Below are 23,330 nucleotides of genomic sequence, written 5' to 3'. Positions count from 1 at the left end.
CAGCACTTTGGGTCAAGGCAGGAGGATCGCTTGAGCCCAGGAATTTGAGACCAGCCTGGGCGACAGAGTAAGACCCTGTCTCAGAAGGAAAAAAAAAAAAAAACTCTTGCTTCAGCAACCTTGCTAAATTCCTTTATGAATTCTTTAATTATTCCGTAAATTCTCTTGGATTTTTCTATGTGTCATTCGTGCCGTTTGTGAAGTACAATGTTGAATAGAAGTGGTGATAGCAAACGTTTTCTTATTTCTGAACTCAGAGTGAAAGCTTTCCATACTTCCCTATAAGTATAATGTTTGCTGTAGATATTTTGAAGATACGTTTTACCAAATTAAGAAAGTTCCTCTTAATTCCCAGTTTTCTGAGAGTGTGTAGTCATGAATGGCTTTTGAATTTTATCATGATTTTTATGTATATACATATGGTTTTTATCATTTGTTCATTTAATTTGAAATATTACATGGATAGATTTTCTAATGTTAAATCCACTTCTCATTCCTAAATTAACCCTATGTGGTTTTGATATATTATGTTTTTATATATAGCTGAACTCAGCTTGCTAACATTTTGTTGAGAATTTTTGCATCTACATTCATGAAATTGATCTATTGTTTTCCTTTCCCATGAGTCAATCTGGTAAGGTTTGGTGTTGGCCCATAAAGTGAAGAGGAAAGTGTTTTCTCTTTTCTATTTTTTGGAGTAGTTTAGGTTAGATAAGATGTTATATCTTCTTTAAATGTTTGGAAGAAGTCAACAGAAGAGCCAACAGGGCAGAGAGTTTTTTTGTGAGAAGGTTTTATTTGGCTGTTCAAAATTTCTAAACCAGATATAGGACTATTCAGACTCTCTGTTTCTTTGTATGTTAGTTCTGCTTTTCAAGGAATTTGCCCATTTCATCAATGTTTTCAATGTTCTGTTACATTTTTAATGTATGTAACATCTATACAGGTCCCTGCTCCTTCAGTCCTGGTATTGTCAATTTGTGTTTTCTTTCTTTTTATCTTGATGTGTCTTACTGAATAAAGTGTTATCAATTTTATCAGTGGTTTCCAAGAACCAACTTTCAGTCCTCTGAAGCTCGTTGAGGCTTGCTTTTGATCTGGCATGCCATCTGTTTTGGTAAAAGTTTCATTTTCATTTGAAAATAAAGTAAATTATGCAGTTCTTGGTTATATGCTACATATATCATTCACACCCTTTTTTAATGTTATTTAATTATTCCAAATCTTTACTGATTGTTTTAACTGCTTTTTCTACCAGAACTGAAAGACATATATTTTTCTACCAGTACTGAATGACATGTATTAAAATCTCCAACTATAATTGTGGGCTTGTCTATTTGTCCTTTTAATTCTTTCACTGTTTACCATCTATATTTTAAGGCTGCGTCATTGTGAGTATATCAGTTTAAACTGCCAATATGTAGTAATGTCCCCTACCTTAAAAATCTGCTTTGTCTGATATTGAAGATCATTATATTAGCTTTATTTTGTGTTTTCAAGTGTATGGTTTTATGTGTTTTTATTTTCTACTTCCCTGTGTTTTATATTAAAGGTATATATTTTATAAGCTCCATTTAATTGGAATTTACTTTTTGTCTCCAATCTTTATTTTTAAATGCAGCATTTTCATACACACAGTCTACTTATGACAACTCTGAGTTCTAATCTACCTTTCATTTCTTTGCTTTCTAATTGTCTCAGCTGTTATTAGTTGGTTTTGCACATATTCTTGTTTCTTTTGAATTGATCAAGTATTTTTATTATTCCAGTTTTCTTCTCCCCTTTTGGATTGTTGTTATTCTTCTAGTTGTCACCCCAGATTCACAATAGGCATCATTTTCTCATGAGTTAACGTCCAGTAGCTACTTTTACCACTTTCCAGTCAATTCAAGAATTTTACAACCTTTTAGCTCCATTTACCTCTAAGATGTTTTATGTTTTTGTCATGTATTTTAATTCCATATATAAATACTATTGTTGTTGTGTTAAAAGTCGCATTTACTTAGCGTTCCCCCAACATTTCTTTCTGGTGCTCTTCATTCTCCTGCATTTCGTATTTCCATCTGGGATCATTTTCCTACTGCAGGAAGATTTCCCTGTAGTATTTCTCTCAGCACAGTCCCACCAGCAGTGAATTCTTACGAGTTTTGGTTGCTTGAAATCATTTTAATTTTGCCTTCACTTTTGAGGCTATTTTGGAGAGGATTGAATTCTGTTGGCAGTTATTTTCTTTCACCACATTAAAGATGTACGTCGTGACCTCTTCTGAAAAGTCAGCTGCCAGTGCAGCATTGTTCCTTTGAGGCAGTGTGTCTTTCTTTCTCTGAAGCTTTGAAGACTTTTTTCGGTTTTTAGCGGTTACACTTTCACAGGACTTAAGGTGGTTTTCTTTGTATTTCTCCTTCTTGGGGTTTGTAGAGTTCCTTTAATCTGTTATTGTCTTTTATCAGTTTCAAAAAACTGTGGCTAGCATCTCTTCAAATGCTGCTCCTTCCTTATTCTCCTCTCTTCCTAAAACTCCATTTCCCATGTATTATCTTACTATTTTTTCCTATATTTTTCATATTTTTGGTTTCTACTTTAATCTAGACATACTACTGATCCAATTCATAGTACTCGCATCTGCTGTGTTACGTTAATGTTAGTCCCCTCTATTTAACTCTTAATTTCAAGGTTTTTTAAGTTTTAAATTTTCTATTTGATTGTCTTAATTTTATTATCTAATAAAATTCTCCATCTCTTTATCTGTTTTCTTAAATATATTAATTTTATAGTCCCATGTCTTAAAACACTAGCATCTGAATCTCTATTGTCTGTTTTTGTTTTTGTTTTTGTGTGTGTGTGTGTGTGCGCGTGTGTTTTGAGACAGACTCGGTCTCTGTCACCCAGGCTGGAGTGCAGTGGTGTGATCTCTGCTCACTGCAACTTCTGCCTCCCGGGTTCAAGCGATCCTCCTGCCTCAGTCTCCCAAGTAGCTAGGATTACAGGCGTGCACCACCATGCCCAGCTAATTTTTGTATTTTTAGTGGAGACGGGGTTTCACCTTGTTGGCCAGGTTGGTCTCGAGCTCCTGATCTCAAGTGATCAACCCACCTCGGCCTCCCAAAGTGCTAGGATTACACGCGTGAGCCACCGTGCCCGGCCAGTGTTTTTTCTTTTTAACTTGGCTTTTGATTACTTAGTCCTGTTTCTGGCATAGCTAGTAACTGTTACTGAAATTACAAATACTTAAATTGCAGAGGCTTCAGGTGATTATCTTACTGCAGAGGATTTGAATTTTTCATGGTAGGAAGGGCAGACCAGCCTGGGCCATCAAGGCCACGTGTGTTTGGGGCTGGGTTTGGGCCTGCGTTTCAGGCTTCAAGCAACCGGGTGCTCTCTGATTTGTCATCACTCTGGGCCACAGCTATTTGGGACTCCCCCATGAAGGCCTGGGAACCCCACCTCCCTCAGGCCCTGAATCCTGCCACTTGCCACCCAGTACCCATGAGGCTGCAGGCATTTCCCCCAAGTACTCAGCCTTGGCCACTGCTTTCTGCTGTATTTCTCAGCCTCTTACCTAACACACAGCCATCTCAGAGACCAAAAGGATTTGGATGCAGCCTCTATTTCCTTTCCTGCAGAGTCGTTGCTCCCCGAGGGTCACCCAACAGCCCTTATCTCCCATTTCTGCTCCAGTGGGTGAGGCTGCCCTCGCTCTGGCCCTGGCTTTGGGCTTGTCCTTTCTGAACACCCTCCGTACCAGAGAACTAAACCAGCAGACACCCGCAGAGGCCCTGGAGGGCCCCGGCGCTCCCCACAGTGCCATTGCCTTCTCCCCAGAGTCCGGCCCTTTGGTCCCTGTGGCTGTGGCTGCTCCCCAAAGCCTTTGGGCAGCTTTTTAGGGTCACCCTGATCCTTTCCTGAGGGGTTCCCCTTCACGGCCACAAGTAGAGGTCCTCTTTAGGGTGTGTTCCAACTAAGTCTTCTCTGAAGCAGAATTTAAGTGTTCTAAGAGAGTTATAAACAAAATGTTCTGAATACTTTTTAGAAAAGCAAGATGTCACATAAAGTTAAGCCGCAAGAAAGGTTCATGTTGACATTTGATGAGGGTCTTGCTGGAAGAAGAGAATTCCAAGAGAGACAGTTTTATGGGAGTGTGTGCTTGGCAGAGGAACAGAGACGCCCAGCGTCCACCAGGGGTGCAGGAACGGGGGTGGCATGTTGATAGAAAAAATAAAAATAAGGCTCAAGAAACGGAAGGCTAAGAATGAGGAATCTTTTGAGTGGGAGAGAAGGGTCCTCCATACCTTGAACAAGTGGACCCAGCAGAGGTTTGTGGAAGAACTAGAGAAAGCCCCTAGAGCTGTGCAGGACATCGGGAAGGGCTAAGCTGAGTGCATGCTGGCTGTGGAGGAGTTTGGCGGGTGCCAGCCCAAAGAGAGAGCTGAAAAAGCACGATCCCATAGCTGTCAGGATCAGCAGTGTCCAACAGAAACATAAGGCAAGCCAGTAGCATAATTGTAAGTGTTCTAGTAGCCTCATTTTAACATTTTCTTTTAAAAATAAAAAGAAACCAGTGAAATTAACTTTAATAATACATTTTATTAAAGTTGTTAGATCCAAAATATTACTTCAATATGTAATCAATATAAAAGAATATTAATGAGCTATTTACATTCTTGTGTTCAGAGTAAGTCTTCAAAATCCAGTTTGTAGTTCACACAGCGTAGTTCAATTTGGTCAGTGGTTTGTATTGGAAATACTTGACCTGCCTTTACAGTTTTAAAATTTACAGTTGAAAAAGTTGTTCAAACATACCTAGCTGTCCAAACATACGTAAAAGTTCTCCAGCAAGTCACTAGGGTACCAGGAGTCATTTCCCTTTACTATTCATATCCACATTAACAAAGCTAGGTCACCATTTTTAGAAAGAGTTGATTTAACTTTGAAGCAAAAGCACCTTTGTTTGCAAATTATGTCTTCTCAAGTTAAATAAGCTTACCCTTGTATCAGCTCAGTATAACTAATATCAAATTCCAAGGTGCAATGCATATATTGGCATACAACTCTAAATTCATTGATTAGAAAAAGTGTTTCTTAAATTTATATGGTGTTTTTCTGCCAGTTTAAATGGTTCTCTTGATTGTAATTAAAATATTCTGCATATTTATTCATGTTAGAAAAATATTAAATCACTAATTCTGATTTATATTATGGAAAGTTTTTATTTCCACATAATTTTTCATACCTAGCTATGTCACAGATGAGCTCTCTTTTCTTCAAGGTTTCTAAATCAACAGGATAGCAGTGAGAAAACATAAATTATATTGTCATTTTGCCTTTGATAATTGGATATTTGGGAAGCACTTATTGTTTGAGAAAAATCTTGACTTGGAGTTACCAATAGAGTGAATATTGTAAAATTCTTCCATGACTCACCCAAGCATTGGTAAAGAACACTAGATCATTAAGTTCATTGTCTCGTTTCTTTCAGCTGTTGTGTAAATGCTCAGCGATTCAAACCTTTTGCACATAAATATTGAAAGATTTTAACAACTACATTCTTGATGGTTTTTCTAGAGTCTGCTTCATAAAATGGAACACAAATACTTTCAACAGTATTATACAGTGGAATGAAGCAATAATGGAAATATCTGTCCCTTGTTTTAAATTTCAAATGAATTGCAATAAATTCAGATTTTTGACCTGCCATAGCTGGAGCAGTGTCTGTCATAATAGAAACTAGTTTTTTCATATATAACTGAATTCTTTGACAAATGGAAACTATGAAAAAATATTTACACCATAATTTCTAATTTTTAGGCCATCAATTGACATTTGTTTATAAATTTAGAATTCCTCTGAAATTAAAGAATTCAAACTATTAATTGTCCAGTGAGTGTCTCTTAACCACACAACTCATCAAAAACCAAAGAAAAGTACTTGCAAGTTTTCAAGTTTTAAATTAAAGGATACTTTATAATTTTTTTTTTTTTTTTTGAGACAAAGTTTCGCTCGTGTTGCCCAGGCTGGAGCGCAATGGTGCAATCTTGGCTCCTGAGTTCAAGCACCTGGGTTCAATCTCAACCTCTGCCTCCCGGGTTCAAGCGATTCTTCTGCATCAGCCTCCCAAGTAGCTGGGATTACAGGCACCCACCACCAAGCCTGGCTAATTTTTGTATTTTTAGTAGAGACAGGGTTTCACCATGTTGTCAGGCTGGTCTTGAACTCCTGACCTCAGGTGATCCACGTGCCTCGGCCTCCCAAAGTGTTGGGATTACAGGCATGAGTCAGCGTGCCTGGCCCAGGATCTTTAATAATATTAGAAAGGCCTTGTACTCTGTGGGCAATAGTTTGGCTTAATTGAAAATTTGCACTTTTTGTAAAATATCTTTCTTAGTTTGTTCTTTATATTTCTCTAACAAAATTTCCATAAATGAAATAAAAATTTAACATCCTTTTGGATAAAAATTATTTTTCTTTTTTATGCAAGAATCCAAATTGTTTTACAGCTGGCCATAATTGTTTAAAAATTTGAGGGGTAGGGTGGATTTTCAAAATTTATGGTAAAATACCCATAACACAAAATTTACCATTTGTGCCATCTTAAGGTACACAATTCCTTGGCATTAAGCACCTTCACAGTGTTGTGTAATTATCACCATTATCTAGTTCCCGAACTTCCTATTGTCCCAAAAGGAAGCCTCCTATACATTAGGCAGTCACTCCCCATCCGCCCCGGCTCCTGGAAACCAGAATCTGCCTTCTCTATGGAATTGCCTCCTCTGGATGCATCATACGGTATGTGGCCTTTTGTGACTAGTGTCTTTACTTAGCAGAATGTTTTCGGTTCCATCCACGTCAGTACTCCATGCCTCTTTATGGTTGAATAGTATTTAGTTGTGTAGATATGCCACATTTTGTTTATCCATTCATCTGCTCACGGACATTTGAACTGTTAGAGCTGCCGTGAACATTCATGTACATGTTTTGTTTGAATACTGGTTTCCAACTCTGGGGTGTATACCTACAAGCGAAATTCTGGGACATATTGTAATTCTGTGTTGAGAAACCACCAAACTGCTTTCCACAACGACTGTACCATTTTACATTTCCACTAGCAATATGTGAGGGTTCCAGTTTCTTCACATCCATCCAATACTTTTTATTTTGTTTTCTTAATTTATTATTATTATTACTATTGCCATCCTAGTGGTATGCAATGATGTCACATTATGGTTTTATGTGCTTATTGACCATTTGTATATCTTCTTTGGAGAAATCGATGTCAAGTTTTTGCCTATTTTCTAATTGGGTTTTTGTTGTTGAGTTGTAAGAGTTCTTTGTATATTCTGGATACTAATCCTTATCAGATATATAATTTCCAGACATTTTCTCCCATTCTGTAGGTTTTCTCTGAACTCTCTTAGTAATGTCCTTTAATACATAAAAGTTTTCAATGTTGATGAAGTCCACTTTTTCTGTTGTTTTCTTGCTGTGCTTTTGGTATCATGCATAAGAACATAAGAAATCCAACAGAGCCTAATAGACTTGTGGCTGACATCACAAGTACACAGGAAATCCAAAGGTCATGAATATTTGCTCCCATATTTTTTCAGAAGAGTTTTACGGTTTTAGCTCTTATGTTTAGGTCATTGATTCATTCTGAGTAATTTTTAATATGCTGTGAGGTAGGGGTCCAGCTGTATGATTTTACATATGGACATCTAGTCATCACAGCACCCGTCGTTAAAAAGACTGTTCTTTCCCTATTGAATGTCCTTGGCACCCTTGTCAAAAATCAAATGGCCATAGATGTGTAGGTTTAATTCTGGACTCTCAGTTCTATACCGTTGATCTATATGCAGTGCCACACTATTTGGTAGTCTGTAGTAAGTTTGAAATTGAGATGGTGAGTTCTTCAGCTTTGTTCTTTTTAAGATTGTTTTGGCCATTCAGGATCCCTTGTAATTCCGCGTGACTTCAGGATCATCATTTTGGCATCAATGCGTGTGCTGGTGCACTTGACGGAATTCCACAAGTCTCTTAGGCTCTTGGGCTCTCCTCATTTTCCTTCGTTCTTTGTTTTCTTTCTGCTCCTCAGACTGGATAATTTCATTTGACCTCGCTGCAAGTTCACAGATGACTTATTTTGCCTGCTCAAATCCAGACCGGGTGCGGTGGCTCACGCCTGTAATCCCAGCACTTTGGGAGGCCAAGGCAGGTGGATCACATATGGTCAGAGGTTTGAGACCGGCTTAGCCAATATTGTGAAACCCCGTCTCTACTAAAAATACAAAAATTAGCTGGGCGTAGTGGCAGGTGCCTGTAATCCCAGCTACTCAGAAGGTTGAGGCAGGAGAATCACTTGAATCAGGGAGGCAGAGGTTGCAGTGAGCCGAGATTGCACCTTTGCACTCCAGCATGGGTGATAGAATGAGATTTCGTCTCAAAAAAACAAAAAAAAGAAAAGAAAACTGCTTTGGCCTCCCCCAGTGAATCTTTTAGCTCAATTGTGCATTTTAGCTCCAAAATTTCTACATGGTTACTTTTTGTAATTTCTGTCTCTTTTATCAATATTGTCTATGTGTTGAGACATTGTTCTCCTGGTTTCCTTTATTTGTCCATGGTTTTTTGTTTTAGGTTTTGTTTTGTTTTCTTTCGTTTTTTTGGTAATTGTTTTTTTGGGTTTTTTTTTTTTTTTTGGTGGTTTTTTTGTGAGTTTTTTTGTTTGTTTTGTTTTTTTGCTTTTTAAGCATATTTAAGACACTTTATTTAAAGTTGTTGCATACGACCTTAAGTCAGAAACTTAAGGTAAATCTATTTCATGTGATGCCTCAGGGATAATTTTTGTTGATTCATTTTCTTTCTCCTATAAATGGGTCATATTTTCTCTTTCTTTTTTTTTTTGGCTTTATATTTTTTGTTGAAACTGGGCATTTTGAATATTCTGATGTGATGACTCTGGAATCACATTCTCCCCCCTCTAGGATTTGTTGTTTCTTGCTGCAGGTTTAGTTGTTTATTTAGGGATTTTCTAAGCTATTTTTATAAAGACTCTTGGTCTTTAGTGGTCTCTGAAGACTCTATATACTTTTAGCTCAGTCATCAGCTAGTTATTTGACAGAGATTTCCACAAACACCTGGAGTCAAAGAGATAAAACCTGAAAGAAAAGAAAAAGTGCCCTCTCTAGGCCTTTGTAGGCCGGCTCTGTGTTGGGAGCACTCCTTCAATGCTTAACCAGCCTGTTTGCAGCTCCGCCTTAGCCCTCACCGCCTGCTTGTGCTGAGCCTAAAGAGCAGCCTGAGATAACAGCTTGTGGGATTTTCTGGTCCTTTCTGCCCTGAACGTGCACCTGGATTTCTAGGTTCCCCACTTCATGTGAGAGCTTCTTGAAGCCCTTATTCTCCAAGATTCTCACTCCCCAGCTTTTCCTTTCAGGCTATCAGAGGGCCTGTTTTTTGCCTCCACTGCCAAGTATTTCCTGAGGTGGCAGGAGCTTATACGTTCAGCTTCCAGCATGTCTGCAAAACCACTTCTCAGCCTGAGGATTCTGAGTCTTTTGCCCAGAACCCACAGAAAGGTCAAAACAAACACAATTCCTTGGGTTTATGAAATTCCTCCAGGACCAAGTACCCACAATAGTAACATGGGCTTCTGTCTTCAAAATGACCACCATGTTGGAGCGGAGTGGACAAAAGGTGAACTAAATACAGCGTGCTCTCTGCCTGTTCAGGGCCTTTCCCCCCGGCTAAGGGTTCACTTGGTTGCCATAAGCCTTTGAGTATCTTTGTTGTTGTTGTTGTTGTTTCTTGAATGGTCCCTACACCACCATTTTCACTGACCTCCTTTGTTGGGATTTTAAGTTTTTTAATTGTTGATAGGAAACTTGTTATCAAATTCAATATGTATTTGCTAAAAACATTTCTTCATCTCATCCACTTTTATTATCTCAAAAAAAATTCTTAACAGAGCTTTTTCATTTTTCTCTGCCACAGCAAATTGCAGTTGCCATTCATGGTGAAATCTGCTTCTTGCCCTCAACTCTTTTATTTTTCTGTGCTTCTCTGATCATAGTATGAGTTTCTCATGTCTGTCTGGTTCTCTCTCCCTCTCTCCCTCCCTCCCCTTCCCCCACCAATTCCTCTCTCCCCCACTCCCCAACCTCAGGAAGCTGCACTGCACCAGGAATTACATCCATCTGAACCTGTTCCTGTCCTTCATCCTGAGAGCCATCTCAGTGCTGGTCAAGGACGATGTTCTCTACTCCAGTTCGGGCACATTGCACTGTCCCAACCAGCCGTCCTCCTGGGTAAGGCTGTCCCCACCACAGGGTCCCACTGTCTTGTCCCGTTGTCTCTGTTTCCCCTTCTCACGATGAGGACGTCTCAGTGCTGGTGCAGGGTCCCTGGCTGAGAAACAGAGAGCCTGGCAGACAGGCTGGGGCCAGAGCAGGCACAGTTGGCACTGAGACATGGGGGTGGCACTGAGGCAGGGAGGGTGGGGGTCCCAGGCACCGCCAGGGCTGGGAAGTGAAAGGGCCCTGAGCTCTGACCCCCATGGAGCTAGACTGAGGAAAGGCACACCCTTCCTCATACACATCTGGGTTGAGGAATCTTGGTACAGATGAACACACACAACTCTGTTGCTTTCTATCTGAATCTCCTAGACTCTGAGCAGTAAAGACTTCCTTCCAGATTGCTGGAAGAACTTGATCTGTGCTATGGGTAAATTCCATGCAAAGCCTGATTGTGAACCCAGTTGTGTGTCTGTGAATATCTTGGGTCCAACTCTTTGATTTGAGGATAATCTTAATTATTAGGTCCTACAAATGCAGTACAGGATGTTTCACTCCACCTACGCCCTTCTCCCTCGGCTGTATTTGTGGTGGTTATTGGTGGTTATCTAGCACCTAATCAAGTCAGTTTAACATAGCAAGTGCTGTTGAGCACCTCCTACATGCAGGCCGTTCTACCAAGCACATCCCTGCTGGCCCAGAGCACTCCACATGTTCAGTATCTTTATGAAAGATTCAAGCCCCTGGTACCTCACTCTCGACCCGACACCCTCGCTACCAAGGTTCTTCTGAAGGAGCCAGGAGCACTAGACTTGGATAGGTCCGTCTGCTGGCACAGATTTGAATTAGCTTAGTTTTAAGGTAGTAATGCCGTTTATAACCGCACAGACGTCAGCTGTTTCATAGCCCGTCATCGTCTTCATGCAGGAAATGTGCCTCTGGGGATAAGCTGGTGGTGATGCCTGTGAATCAGATTTGCTGTGATAACAAAATTAACAAGATTCTTCACCTGGCAAGCCCCTGTCCCCAGGTGGAGTTGGCCCTTTGAGTTCCTGGCCTGGGAAGAGGGTCTCCCCACATATATAACGGTGGTCAACGCCCATAAGAAGTGTGAGGACAGTGTCAGATTCTCTCTCACCAAGGTGGTTTCAGGCTTCACTCTGCAGATCCCCCTGCCCTTAGCTCTTCATGAAGAAAGTAGTCACCCTCAACAGACACTTGACAGACACTCAGAGGACCACTGGGACCCATGACAGACCCTCAAAGGACCCATAACATCAAAAGCAGTGACCCATGACAGACCCTTAGGACCCATGACTGACTCTCAGGACCCATGACGGACCCTCAACGGACCTGTGATGTAGAAACCAATGACCCACGACAGACCCTCAGGACCCGAGACATAGAAAGCAGTGACCCTTGATAGACCTTTAGGATCCTCGACAGACCCTCAGGACACACAACAGACCCTCAGTAGACCCCGGCGGACCCTGGAGGACCTGCGACATAGAAAGTGGTAGCCCTCGGGACTGGGTGCTGGCCTGGAGCAGCAGCTGTCTACTCTCCCCTACCGCTTCAACCCGAGAGGAGTGCCCAGAACCTCGGAGGCAGAGTGGATTTGAGCCAGTGTGGCTGCCCCACTGGGAGGGCCTGGCCTCCCACACACCGCACAGAGCCTCCTCTAAATGCCGGGCTGTTTCTGTGGACACTGTGGGTGAACACTCATTCGCCTTTAAAAGAGCTGTTGCCCCATTTCACAGACGAGGAAACTGAGCTGAGGGAAACCCAGCAACTGGCCTGGAGTCTCGGGATCCAAAGCCCAGGTGCAGGTGGGGCCCCACGACACCCAGCAGCACGGAGCCTGTTCCCAGCGTCGAGCTCTGTGAGGACAGAGGGAGTCGGCTTTGCCCCTTATGCCAGATGCCCCGCGACTCTAGTACCAGAAAGGGGAAAGCAGAGGCAAAGGGAAAAGCGTGTGACCGACGGAGGAGGGAGGGGACAGAGGACAGGAGGGAGGGGAGATGCCTGAGGCCAGAGAGGAACCAAGCTGGGTCTTCCCTCTTGCTGTCTTCTAAAGAATGCTCAGGCTTTAAATAAACAAGTCAGCCAGAAATGGAGTCAGACCTCAGCATAAGGAACAGGAAAAATATCTTTCCTTCCAGTTGCATTTTTTTGTATATTTTTTGTTCCCGACTGACTTCACCAAACCAAGATTATCCTCCAAGCAGAACAGCTGGGGCAGCCCCCCACAAACTAGGTGCAGGGTCTTTTTCTCACGACATTAGGATCAGCCAAGAACATGAAAAGTTCTCTTCTTGGCCCCTTCCACACGGCCTAGACAGAGGCACAGTTTCCTCTGGGGCCCTAGGCTGTCCCGGGACATGGAGCAGACCTGCCCTTTATTCTCACTGTCGGCCACAGCAGGTTCCCCCCGGGTCTGTGGGACTCCCAGAAGCACACCCCTAGGCTTCCTAAGCTGAGTCCTGCCTGCCTCACATGCACGTGTGCACGTACTCACACGCTCACACAGAGGCTCCCCGACAAGGCCACGAGGCTGAGGAGGGACCAGCTGCTGATTGGGCACTGGGCCTTGGTGGGTCTCCTGGCTGGGGGTCCTCACATCAACCCTGTGGGTGGCAGCTGGCCCTGGAGGCCCCTCCTGCGGTGCTCTGGAGCCTGTGTAATGAGGTGTGAAGGTCACACTGTAGAAAATGAAGTCAGTAGAGTCCTTGTCATTCCCCAAACCTCCCCTCCTCACAGTGTGCTTGTTTGGTGAATGGGCACATGGGAAAAAATGCAGAGATGTTTTTGTTACCATTTAAAAGAAAATGGAATCATCTTCAGCACACTCCTTCTGCGTCCTCTTTGCTCCTTCAGCAGGATGTCTCAGGGCCCCACCAGGTCGGCGCCTGCTTTCAGGCGGCACACAGCCCCTCGTGTAGCATGGCGTTCTCCACATAGCCCGTCCCCCGGTGTGGGGTCTGCTCTGCCCTTTATTTTTCTCTTTTGCCACTGCAGGCATCACCAGACATGTGTCTTATGGACAGGTGTTCTTATTTCTGTCGGATGGAACTCGCCAGTGAGGCTGCCAGGTCCGAGGGCGTCTCCGTCCTCGTGTGCTGCGGTTGCAGACATTTACTTCTCAGTTCTGGAGACCTGAGACCAAGGCACCACCAGATTCGGGTCTGACTTCTCTGTGTCCTCACGTGGTGGAAGGGGCGAGGGATGTTGCTGGGGTCCCTTTACAGGGGCACTAATCCCATCACAAGACTCCACCCCTGTGGCAGGGCTGCACCCACTAACACTCCCACAGCGGGTGGGCTTCAACACATGAATTCTGGCAGCATAAAGAAGCCTCCCACCCACTGCAAAGGGCATGCATATTTCTTTGTTTTGTTTTGTTTTGTTTGTTTTGTTTTTGGCACAGACTCTCACTCTGTTGTCCAGGCTGAGTGCAGTGGCATGATCTCGGCTCATTGCAACCTCCACCTCCCAGGTTCAGGCGATTCTCATGTCTCAGCCTCGTGAGTAGCTGGGATCACAGGCAGGCGTCACCACACCCAGCTAATTTTATTTTATTTTATTTGTATTTTTAGTAGAGACGGGGTTTCACTATGTTGGCCAGGCTGGTCTTGAACTCCTGACCTCAAGTGATCCACCCACCTTGGCCTCCCAAAGTGCTGGGATTGTAGGTGTGAGCCACCGCACCCAGCTGCCTGTGTATTTGTAAATTGTAGTAAATCTGTCTTGCTAGGTTGCCTTCCAAAAGGCTGAGACAGCTGACAGCTGCACGTAGGATCACACCAGAGCCCAAAGACCTGACTGGTTTTGCCGTTTTGCCTGTCTGGTGGCATTGGCACTGCCTCTGTGGCTCTCATGCACACTCCGGGGCAGGGCACCTGCTGAGAACTGGCATCTTTCCACAAGCTGTTCCGGCCCTCTAAAACACCACATTCATCTGTAATATTGGTATCATAAAAATTAAACATTTGTCATTTCCATTGTAAATATGTTTCCAAATTCATCATTTGTCAATTGTATTTTTATGGTATTTTTGCCATCCAAAAGCTTTTAAAGTTTATATAACCAAAATTGCCTTCTGTCCTTTTAGCACTTCTTGTTTTCATTTCAGATTTCCCATCTTAGTTAAGAGATTTCTATTCTGAGATTGTTCATTTGTGTCTTGGTTCATCTGCAATTTACTCCTTGTGTTTAAGACACGGTCTTTTACCAAGAGACAAAGGAAGGCACGTTGCATCCAGATGGGTCACCAACTCCCAGAATCCCACCTCCCAGAGATTTTAAAACTTGATTTATTTCACTTTACTATTCAAATGAGTGGCAATAAGCCACAAATGGACTTACTGTGACTCTTCTGTGTTCATGGCTGTGTTATCATGTGTGTCTTTCCACGTAAGAGGCTCTGTCCTGATGCCCAGGGCAGAACTTGCTGGGATCTGAGTGTCCATTCAGCAGGTGTTGACACACGAGATCCGCATGCAGGCGCTCGGCTCACTGTGGTGGCAAAGATGGACAATAAGAGTAACTCTCACCTGTGCAGTGCCTCAGAAAATGAAGCACCTACCCTGCTGTTCTTAGGAAAAAGAAAAAGCGGAAGAAGGCAAGGCAGATCCAGAGCACTGGGAAGGTCAGGGGCAGCCTGCAGGGCTCGGTGGCTCTCAGGATCCTGGAGGCCAAATTGAAAGGCCACCATATGAAAGTATAAGTATATCCGCCCATATACATGTATAAGTATATCCACCCATATATATCTACCCATATGTAAAAATATATTCACCCATGTATATGTATAGGGATAGCCATCTGCTATATGTATATAGTATATCTACCCATATATATAAGTATATCCACCTACAAATATCTATAGGTGTATCTATCTGATATATGTATCAGATATACCTATATCTGCCTGTACATGTGTATATCTACCTACATATGTCTATAGATATATATGAACATAAATATAGAAATAAGAATGGAAATGAAAATACTATTTTTCAGCACACTTTATATAAGCTTAGTGATTAAAAGTAGCAGTTTCGTGGTTGCTCATGAAGCTGAAATGCCTGGTACATTTAGTTAGATGAAGGTCTGAGAGATTAAAATAGGTTTATTTTATATAATATGTAATTCTTTCCCAGTGAAAATCCTTTTAAAATATCCTCAGAAAATATTTTATTTGCTAGATTTCTCTTGTTTTTCCCTTTATTTTTTCATGTTTTATTAAGTTACCCAATATTAAAACCAGTTTTTTACAACTGAGGAACTTACATAGTTGTCAAAAATTTAAAAGAAAAGTCTGGGGGCCTGGTGTGGGTCCATCGTTTTCTCTTCCCAGGCACAGTTGCTACTGAGGGCAACTGGCGGGTGCCCCACCCTGTACCTGCACTCGTGCTCTGTTCACACAAAGGGACAGAGGCCAGAGTCCTGGGTAGCTGCAGGGCCCCTGCCACCCACACCTCGCCCCTGGGACCTCCTGCTGGCTCTTCTGGTTCTTCTTTGCTGGCTGGCAGGACCACTGCGGGGGTTCCTGTGGGGAAGCAGGTCAGAGAAGGGGAAGGGGAGGGGCCGAGAACAGGAGGGCCAGGGAGCTGTGCGGCCTAAGACCTTCCAGCAGTAAGTGAGCTCCTGGCCCGCAACAGTGAGTAAGCTTGTCTCAGGGAGGGCTGTTCACCGTTGCCTCTGCAGTGATCTTACCCTGGAGCCGCGGATACAAAGGGCCCGGTGCTACCAGCAGGCATTCCTGGCCAGCACCCTGGCCACTGTGTTAATCACTTCCCTTCCTGATGGCACCGGTGTCTCCTCCTTCCTTGCACAGATACCAAGCGCCCTGTGTGCTGCAGCGGCACTGCCTGCTGGAGCTGTTGTTACCGGATGAGGTCATGCTCTCTGTTTGCGGTTTCCAGGTGGGCTGCAAGCTGAGCCTGGTCTTCCTGCAGTACTGCATCATGGCCAACTTCTTCTGGCTGCTGGTGGAGGGGCTGTACCTCCACACCCTCCTGGTGGCGGTGCTCCCCCCCCGGAAGGTGCTTCCTGGCCTACCTCCTGATCGGATGGGGTAAGCGTGCCCCGTCCCACCCACAAAACCTCCATCCCATCCCATCTGACCAAACAACGCAATCGCTTTCTGCTCAGAAAAACACTTTGCCGCCCCTGTAGAATGCATGTCAGGGTCATATCATGAAGAGCTCTTCTAGGATGACTGGAGGCCCCTACGAACAACACATTAATATTTCTGGTAACCAGGAACCCAGTTTAAAATACTCCCATTCCTGGCCCCTTTTACCCTAATTCAAACTGGGCTGTTAACAGTGTCCTCCTCCCCGCCTCTACCCAGTTCACCTTTCACTGAGGGTGGGGATCAGAGAGGAGAGGGGTTGAGGCCATACCAGGTAGCGGAAGCCTTGCCTTGCCCAGGGTTGCAAAGGGGTGCAGATTCGGGACATCCTCATGGACAGGATGAGGCAAACGCAGCCGATAGCTCCGCGGGTGGCCGCAAAATCAGTGAACACATCTCCTCCGCACGTTCAACTCCGTGGCCTTCAGTAATAACACTTCCCATGTGGAATGGCAGGTCTCAGATTCTCGGCTCTCAAGCATGTGTTTAATTATCTTCACTGCTTACTAAGGCATGAGCATAAACTTGTAAATATTTACAAAGACTTTAAACAAGAGATTGCACTTAATATTCCCGTGAGAAGGAGTGTCCTTGAGGGTTTTGCTGGTGAAGGCACCCACCTGTGTGCGTGTGCACCGCTCTGATCCACCCGCGTAACCGGGCGTCTCTCTGTAGGCCTCCCCACCGTATGCATCGGTGCGTGGACTGCAGCCAGGCTCTACTTAGAAGACACCGGGTGAGTCCATGCCCAGACCGCAACCTCGAAAACGGGCCCGGCAACATCTGGCAACACGAAGTCCTTTGGAAGCCAGGAGGTTACCTGGTTGGAAGGACAGGGAGCGTTTGCGGCCAACCGACAGCCACGCAGGAAGCTTCTGGGCGATTCATGGGGAGAAATCGTATGAGGTTGGAGGATTGGAGGAAGCCCCGTGCAGGAGACAGGAAGTGAGCCAGGTTTTGCAGCATAGTTGAGATTGGGATAAACCAGGCAGAGACTGGGGCAGCCCCTTCGGTGGGCACAGCGATGTCCACAGAAGAAAACCAAGTGCCCTGCACGTTGTTTACCTGTAGCAAAGTGGAAGGTCAGGTGATGGTGGCTGCAGGGCCCCCCAGCACTCCCTAAGCACTAGTCTTGGCTTGTGCGGCCCGGAGCGCTTCTCCCCTGTGCTCACCCTAAGTGAGACCGCAGCCCAGACATGAACACATGTGGTTCCAGCACAAATATCCTGCCTTTCAAAGGGCCTCAGTGTGCATCGGTTATCCACTGCTAAGTAACAAATCACTCCAAGATTTGGTGATTTAAAACACCCACCATCTAGTTACGGTGTGATTCTGCACCTGACGACCTGGGAGAACTCAGCAGGGGCACTTCTGGCCTTAAGGACTGGTCCCCTTTGGTCCCCTTTGGCCAGTCTGAGACTGCACCAGCCGGAAGGTTCCTGCATGGACCCAGGCCTGCAACGGAGTTTCTGCTTTATGGGAGGGCTGTAGACTCCAGTGCAGGGTGTAGACCCTGGGGAGAATCACTGAGGCATTTAACAAGCCAGGGGTCACAGCTTCCTGCTGGAGACACCCCACGCACTGAAAATCAAAATGAAATGCGGCTCACCCATCTCAGTCACTCTAAGGACATTTTAAACCCTTTGCCATACACATGCAAACCATTTGGGAGGTGAGGGGAAGCTAATTTTCAGGAGGAAGGTTCTTTTCTCCTGATGTCGGCTGAATGGGGCCAACACACGCTTTCGTGCTCAGAGTGGAGGGCGTCAGCAGCCATCCTGCCCTTGTCCCAGCTTCTGGGGCCGCGCCTCCATTCCTCCTCCCCACAAGCCGACTATTGTTTTGAGAAGCATAAAACGGAACACAGTCACTCGCTGGGACAGATTCCTTTACGATCTGTCAGTGCAGAGAAATTGTGCTTCCACAGTAAGGGGAGCAGGCAGGTTGGGAGGGGCAGACGGCCCCACTGGCAGGCACAGGCACGAGGCAGGCGCTCATTCTCCTGTGCCCGTCTTGCGAAAGTGGTCAGTGGTAACCTGATTTCCCGTCTCTCTCTGACAGTTGCTGGGATACAAACGACCACAGTGTGCCCTGGTGGGTCATACGAATACCGATTTTAATTTCCATCATTGTAAGTCGCCCCTGTTGAAGCGTGAATTACCTGTGGAGTCACACACTTGGGCAGACAGCAGGCCTGCCATCCTTTATTAAACAGAAATGACCCCATTCCACTCATCCACTCAGCCTTCCCGGAAAAGGGCCCCTTCAGGCCTGTGGACCCCCACAGGCGGTTCCCAGGGAAGGAGGGAGGGACTGAGGGAGTGGAGGGGAGGGTCGAAATCAGGTGGACTTCAGGGCAAATCAGGGATCCACGTATCCGTTTCACGAACTTACTGTCTCTTTTGTGCAGGTCAATTTTGTCCTTTTCATTAGTATTATACGAATTTTGCTGCAGAAGTTAACATCCCCGGATGTCGGCGGCAACGACCAGTCTCAGTACAAGTGAGTGTGTGTCCCGGCCTGGCCGTCCCTGGTGGGGATGCTGTGTGGAGACAGGAAACCCCACGCTGGCAGGAAGGCCCTGGAGGTGCGGCGACTCGGGTCAGGCCTCGAGGCTGGACCCCAGGGCTCTGTTCCTGCCCAAAGCTCAGAGAGGCACTGGACAGCATTTCCCTGGCTAAGTAACAAATCACTCCAAAATTTGGTGGTTTAAAACACCCACCGTCTAGATAGGGTGTGATTCTGCACCTGACGACCTGGGAGGACTCAGCCGGAGCACTTCTGGCCTTGGCGACTGTGAAAGTCAGGCACCATTTCTTTTATTTGAAGGCCAGAAGAAAGTCCTCTTTAGTGCGCTTGCTTGTTTAAGCATCTGCCCACTTGCATGTTATACAGCCTGTCTTTTTCTCCTTGGCCACACATTATTTTTATTTTACATTTAATTCTGTCCCCCCTCAGACCACATAGTCCATGGCCGTGTGTCTGCTGCCAGCCCTGATAGCAGGCCTTGTACTTAATAACAATTCAGAAAGCATTCCCTGCCCGTGTGATTACATGAAGATGGCATCGTGACCTCCCTTCAGTAGGTGAAGACAGGACAGACGTTCAGCCACTCACCCCCAGTCATCCAGCTAATTCATGATGATCCGGGGAATCTATAGAGTAATGCAAAGACTCCATAAATTTATATCAAGAATTTATTTTTTTTAAAAAAAAGGTAAAAACTAAAATTCAAGTATAAACTAAACACTGACTTGGTGTGGAAGTGGTTGGCCCAGCCCAGAAGGCACCTCGGGCTCAGACTGGCTGGCATGGAAGGGTGCAGGAACCCCACCACCTGGCCTAGGAGGGTGCCTGGCCTGCATTTCCCTTTTCTCCCACCTTAGAAAACAGGGGTGGATTTGGGGAGGGGCAGTTAGACAGGAGCATGGCCAAGAGCCCCAAAGCTGGGTGCAGATACCAGCCGGTGCCCTGAGGGAAGTCACTTTGCCACTCCATGCCTCAGCTTCCTCATCTGTGGGATGGAAGTAATAATGTCACTAAGGTTAGGAGGATCAATGCAGTCTATATTTGCAGGACATTTGCTGCCTGGCACCAGAGTATTGCAAAAGAGTCTGGTAAACCAGAGAATCTAATTCTGCCGTGTGGCATCTAAATCCAGGGAGTACCCGTCTCTGCCCGCCCACATGAGGGATGGGATCCCACGTCAGACCCCGCATGGCAGCATGACCTTGTCCCTGCTCAGGGGAGGCCGGTGGTGCCTGCGTGGCAGAGACCCCAAAATAAGTCGTTCTTGGTTGCCCTTCAGGTTGGACTTGGATTTCCTGTGAATCTTGTTTAGCGTCTTTGCTGACCTTTGCTTTGGTTCTTGGGGAGTGTTTGTTAAATAGGACTCGGAGATGGATGCTTTTATTTTGGAAACAAAATTAAGTGGGGACAATAACATCGATTCGCTTTCCAGGACAACAGAAAAGGCCGAGACACCCTTGAGGCCACACGAGGTCCTTTCTGTGTAACTCTCTGGTCACAGAAGTAGCAAAACCTCCCTGGACAGGGGCCAGGAGCTCAGCCACAGGGAGGCCTCCTTTCCAGCGAACTTCAGATGCATTAATAGAGGGAATGAGGTGGGTCCCTGCCGCTGACTGAGGGGCCTGGCTCCCACAGAGCGCAGCTGTTGTGAGCTGCTGGTCCGGGAGCAGGAGGGGCCTCATCATTTAAACGTGCACGTGGCCACGGTGGAGGCCAGCCTTCTTGTCCGGTGCCTGCCTCAGGATGGGCCGGGCTCCCAGGCAGGGCCTGTGCAGGTTTTGGGTCACTCACAGGGAATCTTGCCCCTGCCAGCCAGGAACCCCAGAACACAGCGTGTGTCCTTGTGAGGGAATTTGGGAGAAACAGACACTTTCTGGAATGCACGTTCCCGGGCCCTGAGTGCTGGATCTGCACAGGGGCCTCAGACATACACGTAAAGAAGCAGTGGATTTTCTCGTTAGGTGGCGATTCCAGTGGTGGAGAGGGAGTGTGGAGCCCCTCCCACACCCAGCTGCCTGGTCCTGAGAAAGACCCTGCCAGGCGTGCAGCGGGTTCGCGGGTCCCGCAGCTGAGCTGGCTTCTCTCCTTCCGTGCAGGAGGCTGGCCAAGTCCACGCTCCTGCTCATCCCGCTGTTTGGCGTCCACTACATGGTGTTTGCCGTGTTTCCCATCAGCATCTCCTCCAAATACCAGATACTGTTTGAACTGTGCCTCGGGTCGTTCCAGGTAGGTATGCAGAGGCGGCCACCCTCCCCCGAGCACGGGTCCTGCCTGACCTTCCCTTCTCATTGCAGGGCCTGGTGGTGGCCGTCCTCTACTGTTTCCTGAACAGTGAGGTAAGTTCATGGCCGCCTTGGAACCATGTGCAGGTGCTCAGTTGGTTCCTGAAATGCTGTCCAGCCTGGTGCCGTGGCCCCCACGCGCGCCTGTCTTCTGTGGGCTGGACTCACTGCCCAGGCCCCCACAGTCCTCTGTATGCCCATCAGAGAACCCACAATGACACAGGCAAACCCACTCTTCTGGGCCCAGCTTCCAAACCCTGCCGTCCCTCTGTGCACCCCAAGTAGCATCGACTGCCATCCCTCTCAGAGCCCTCTTGGGAAAGCTCCCAGCCGGGTCTGGACAGAATCCGTTTTTCCCCATGGACAGCGGCTTGCTCCTGCATAGCTTGTGAGTCCCAGAAAGCTGGCCTGGGTTGAGGGGTGGGACTGCAGAGCATTCTGTGAGTCCCTGGGGACGAAGCCAGGAACCGAGCTCTGCCCTGCGTTCATCCCCAGCCAGGGGTGCTGTCTCTGGGCTGCTCCAGCGGCCTCACCCCGTCCCCTGACCCCTGACCCTCCCGCCCCACGCTGCGGTCGCTGACGCTTTCTTTGCTTGACATGCAACTTTCACCAGCACGGCTTCTGCAAAGCTGAGCCTGTATGGTGCCACCTGTCCTTCTCCCTCCTCTGCTTTCCGGGCACCCCTCACTCATCCCCACCCCCTCCCAGGGCTAACATTCCCTACCCGCTGGGAACAGGGAAGGAGACGGAGGCCCAGCACTGTCACATCCCCGGCTGCTAAGGAAAATCTTTCCAGAAAAAAACAAATTAACTATCTCAGACTGTGGGACAGCGCTTGCCGTAGCAGTGGGGACGCCTGAACCACCCATGCACAGCCTTAGCGTGGCTGCGTCCCCCGCCCTCATGGGGCCTCCAGTTCCCGCTCCGCTCCCTCCAGAAGCCGTTTCTGTTTCTGTCCATCTGATGGGAACACAGATGTCGCCCCACCCTCCACACGGGAGCAGGCGGGAGGGAGAGCTGGAGGCTCCGTGGCTCCCAGAGCACCCACACGCCCCCGCCCAGGCTCACAGGCTCAGGCGTTCCCGGTGCCCTCACCTCCCCAGGTGCAGTGCGAGCTGAAGCGAAAATGGCGAAGCCGGTGCCCGACCCCGTCCACGGGCCGGGATTACAGGGTCTGCGGCTCCTCCATCTCCCGCAACGGCTCGGAGGGCGCCCTGCAGCTCCACCGCGGCTCCCGCGCCCCGTCCTTCCTGCAGACGGAGACCTCGGTCATCTAGCGCCGCCCTGCCCGTCGGGCGGCTTCCTCCTTCCAGAAGCCCGAGCACCCCGGCGGGCGCCAGCGCGGCCCCGGCGCATCGAGCTTGTCCACTAAGCCGCATACCTGGAACGGGGGTCGTGTTGTCACTGACTCGATGTAAACTCCAGCATTTAGATAATCTTGTTCAAAATGTGTTTGGGCCGAATAGTGGATCCTTTTTTTGAGACAGCCTCACTCTGCCGCCCAGGCTGGAGGGCAGTGGCCGGATCTCGGCTCACTGGAACCTCCGCCTCCCGGGTTCCCGTCATTCTCCTGCCTCAGCCTCCCGAGTAGCTGGGACCACAGGCGCCGCCACCGCGCCCGGCTAATTGTTTTGTAGTTTTGGTAGAGACGGGGTTTCACTGTGTTAGCCAGGATGGTCTCGATCTCCTGACCTCGTGATCCGCCTGCCTCGGCCTCCCAAAGTGCTGGGATTACAGGCGTGAGCCACCGCGCCCGGCCCAAGAGAATAGGGGGACCAAGGAGCAAATGTGGAAATGCAGTTGTGTGGTCCAGCACGGGCCTGGACGCCCACCGGGTGCCGTCTGTCCCACATCAGGGCGGCTTCCCAGGTCCCGTAAGGGCAGCCCCCTCATCTGCAGGACAGAGGGAAGCCACTCAGGGCCCCCCTGACGTTAGGACCAGGAGAAATCAACAGGAGGGCAGCCCTCCTCCCTCCAGGGGCCCCCACCCGGCCAAGCCCTGCCCCACCCAACTTTTTCCACAGAGCTGTTCTGCCTCCCCAAGGAAGGTGGGCTGAGGAGACCATCAGATCAGGAAAGCAAGGTCATGCAGGAGGGGGC

The 23,330-nt window shown here is 47.1% G+C and overlaps 1 protein-coding gene across 1 annotated transcript in view; it reads left to right on the top strand.

Moving 5' to 3' along the window:
* The window catches only part of VIPR2 (vasoactive intestinal peptide receptor 2), a 104,134-nt gene extending 81,468 nt beyond the window's left edge, over window positions 1–22,666 (top strand). The window contains 9 exon segments of the mRNA XM_031664968.1: window positions 10,154–10,295; window positions 16,208–16,324; window positions 16,326–16,359; window positions 17,095–17,155; window positions 18,481–18,550; window positions 18,830–18,921; window positions 21,045–21,174; window positions 21,243–21,284; window positions 22,334–22,666. Of these exon segments, the coding sequence (XP_031520828.1) occupies window positions 10,154–10,295; window positions 16,208–16,324; window positions 16,326–16,359; window positions 17,095–17,155; window positions 18,481–18,550; window positions 18,830–18,921; window positions 21,045–21,174; window positions 21,243–21,284; window positions 22,334–22,507 (862 nt within the window). The 3' untranslated portion in view covers window positions 22,508–22,666.
* The last annotated feature ends 664 nt before the right edge of the window (window positions 22,667–23,330 follow it).

This window comes from Papio anubis, chromosome 4, assembly GCF_008728515.1.
Source record: "Papio anubis isolate 15944 chromosome 4, Panubis1.0, whole genome shotgun sequence".
Taxonomy (NCBI): Eukaryota; Metazoa; Chordata; class Mammalia; order Primates; family Cercopithecidae; genus Papio; species Papio anubis.
Note: the sequence above shows the minus strand (reverse complement) of the source record. Positions and strands in the feature narration are given on the sequence as shown.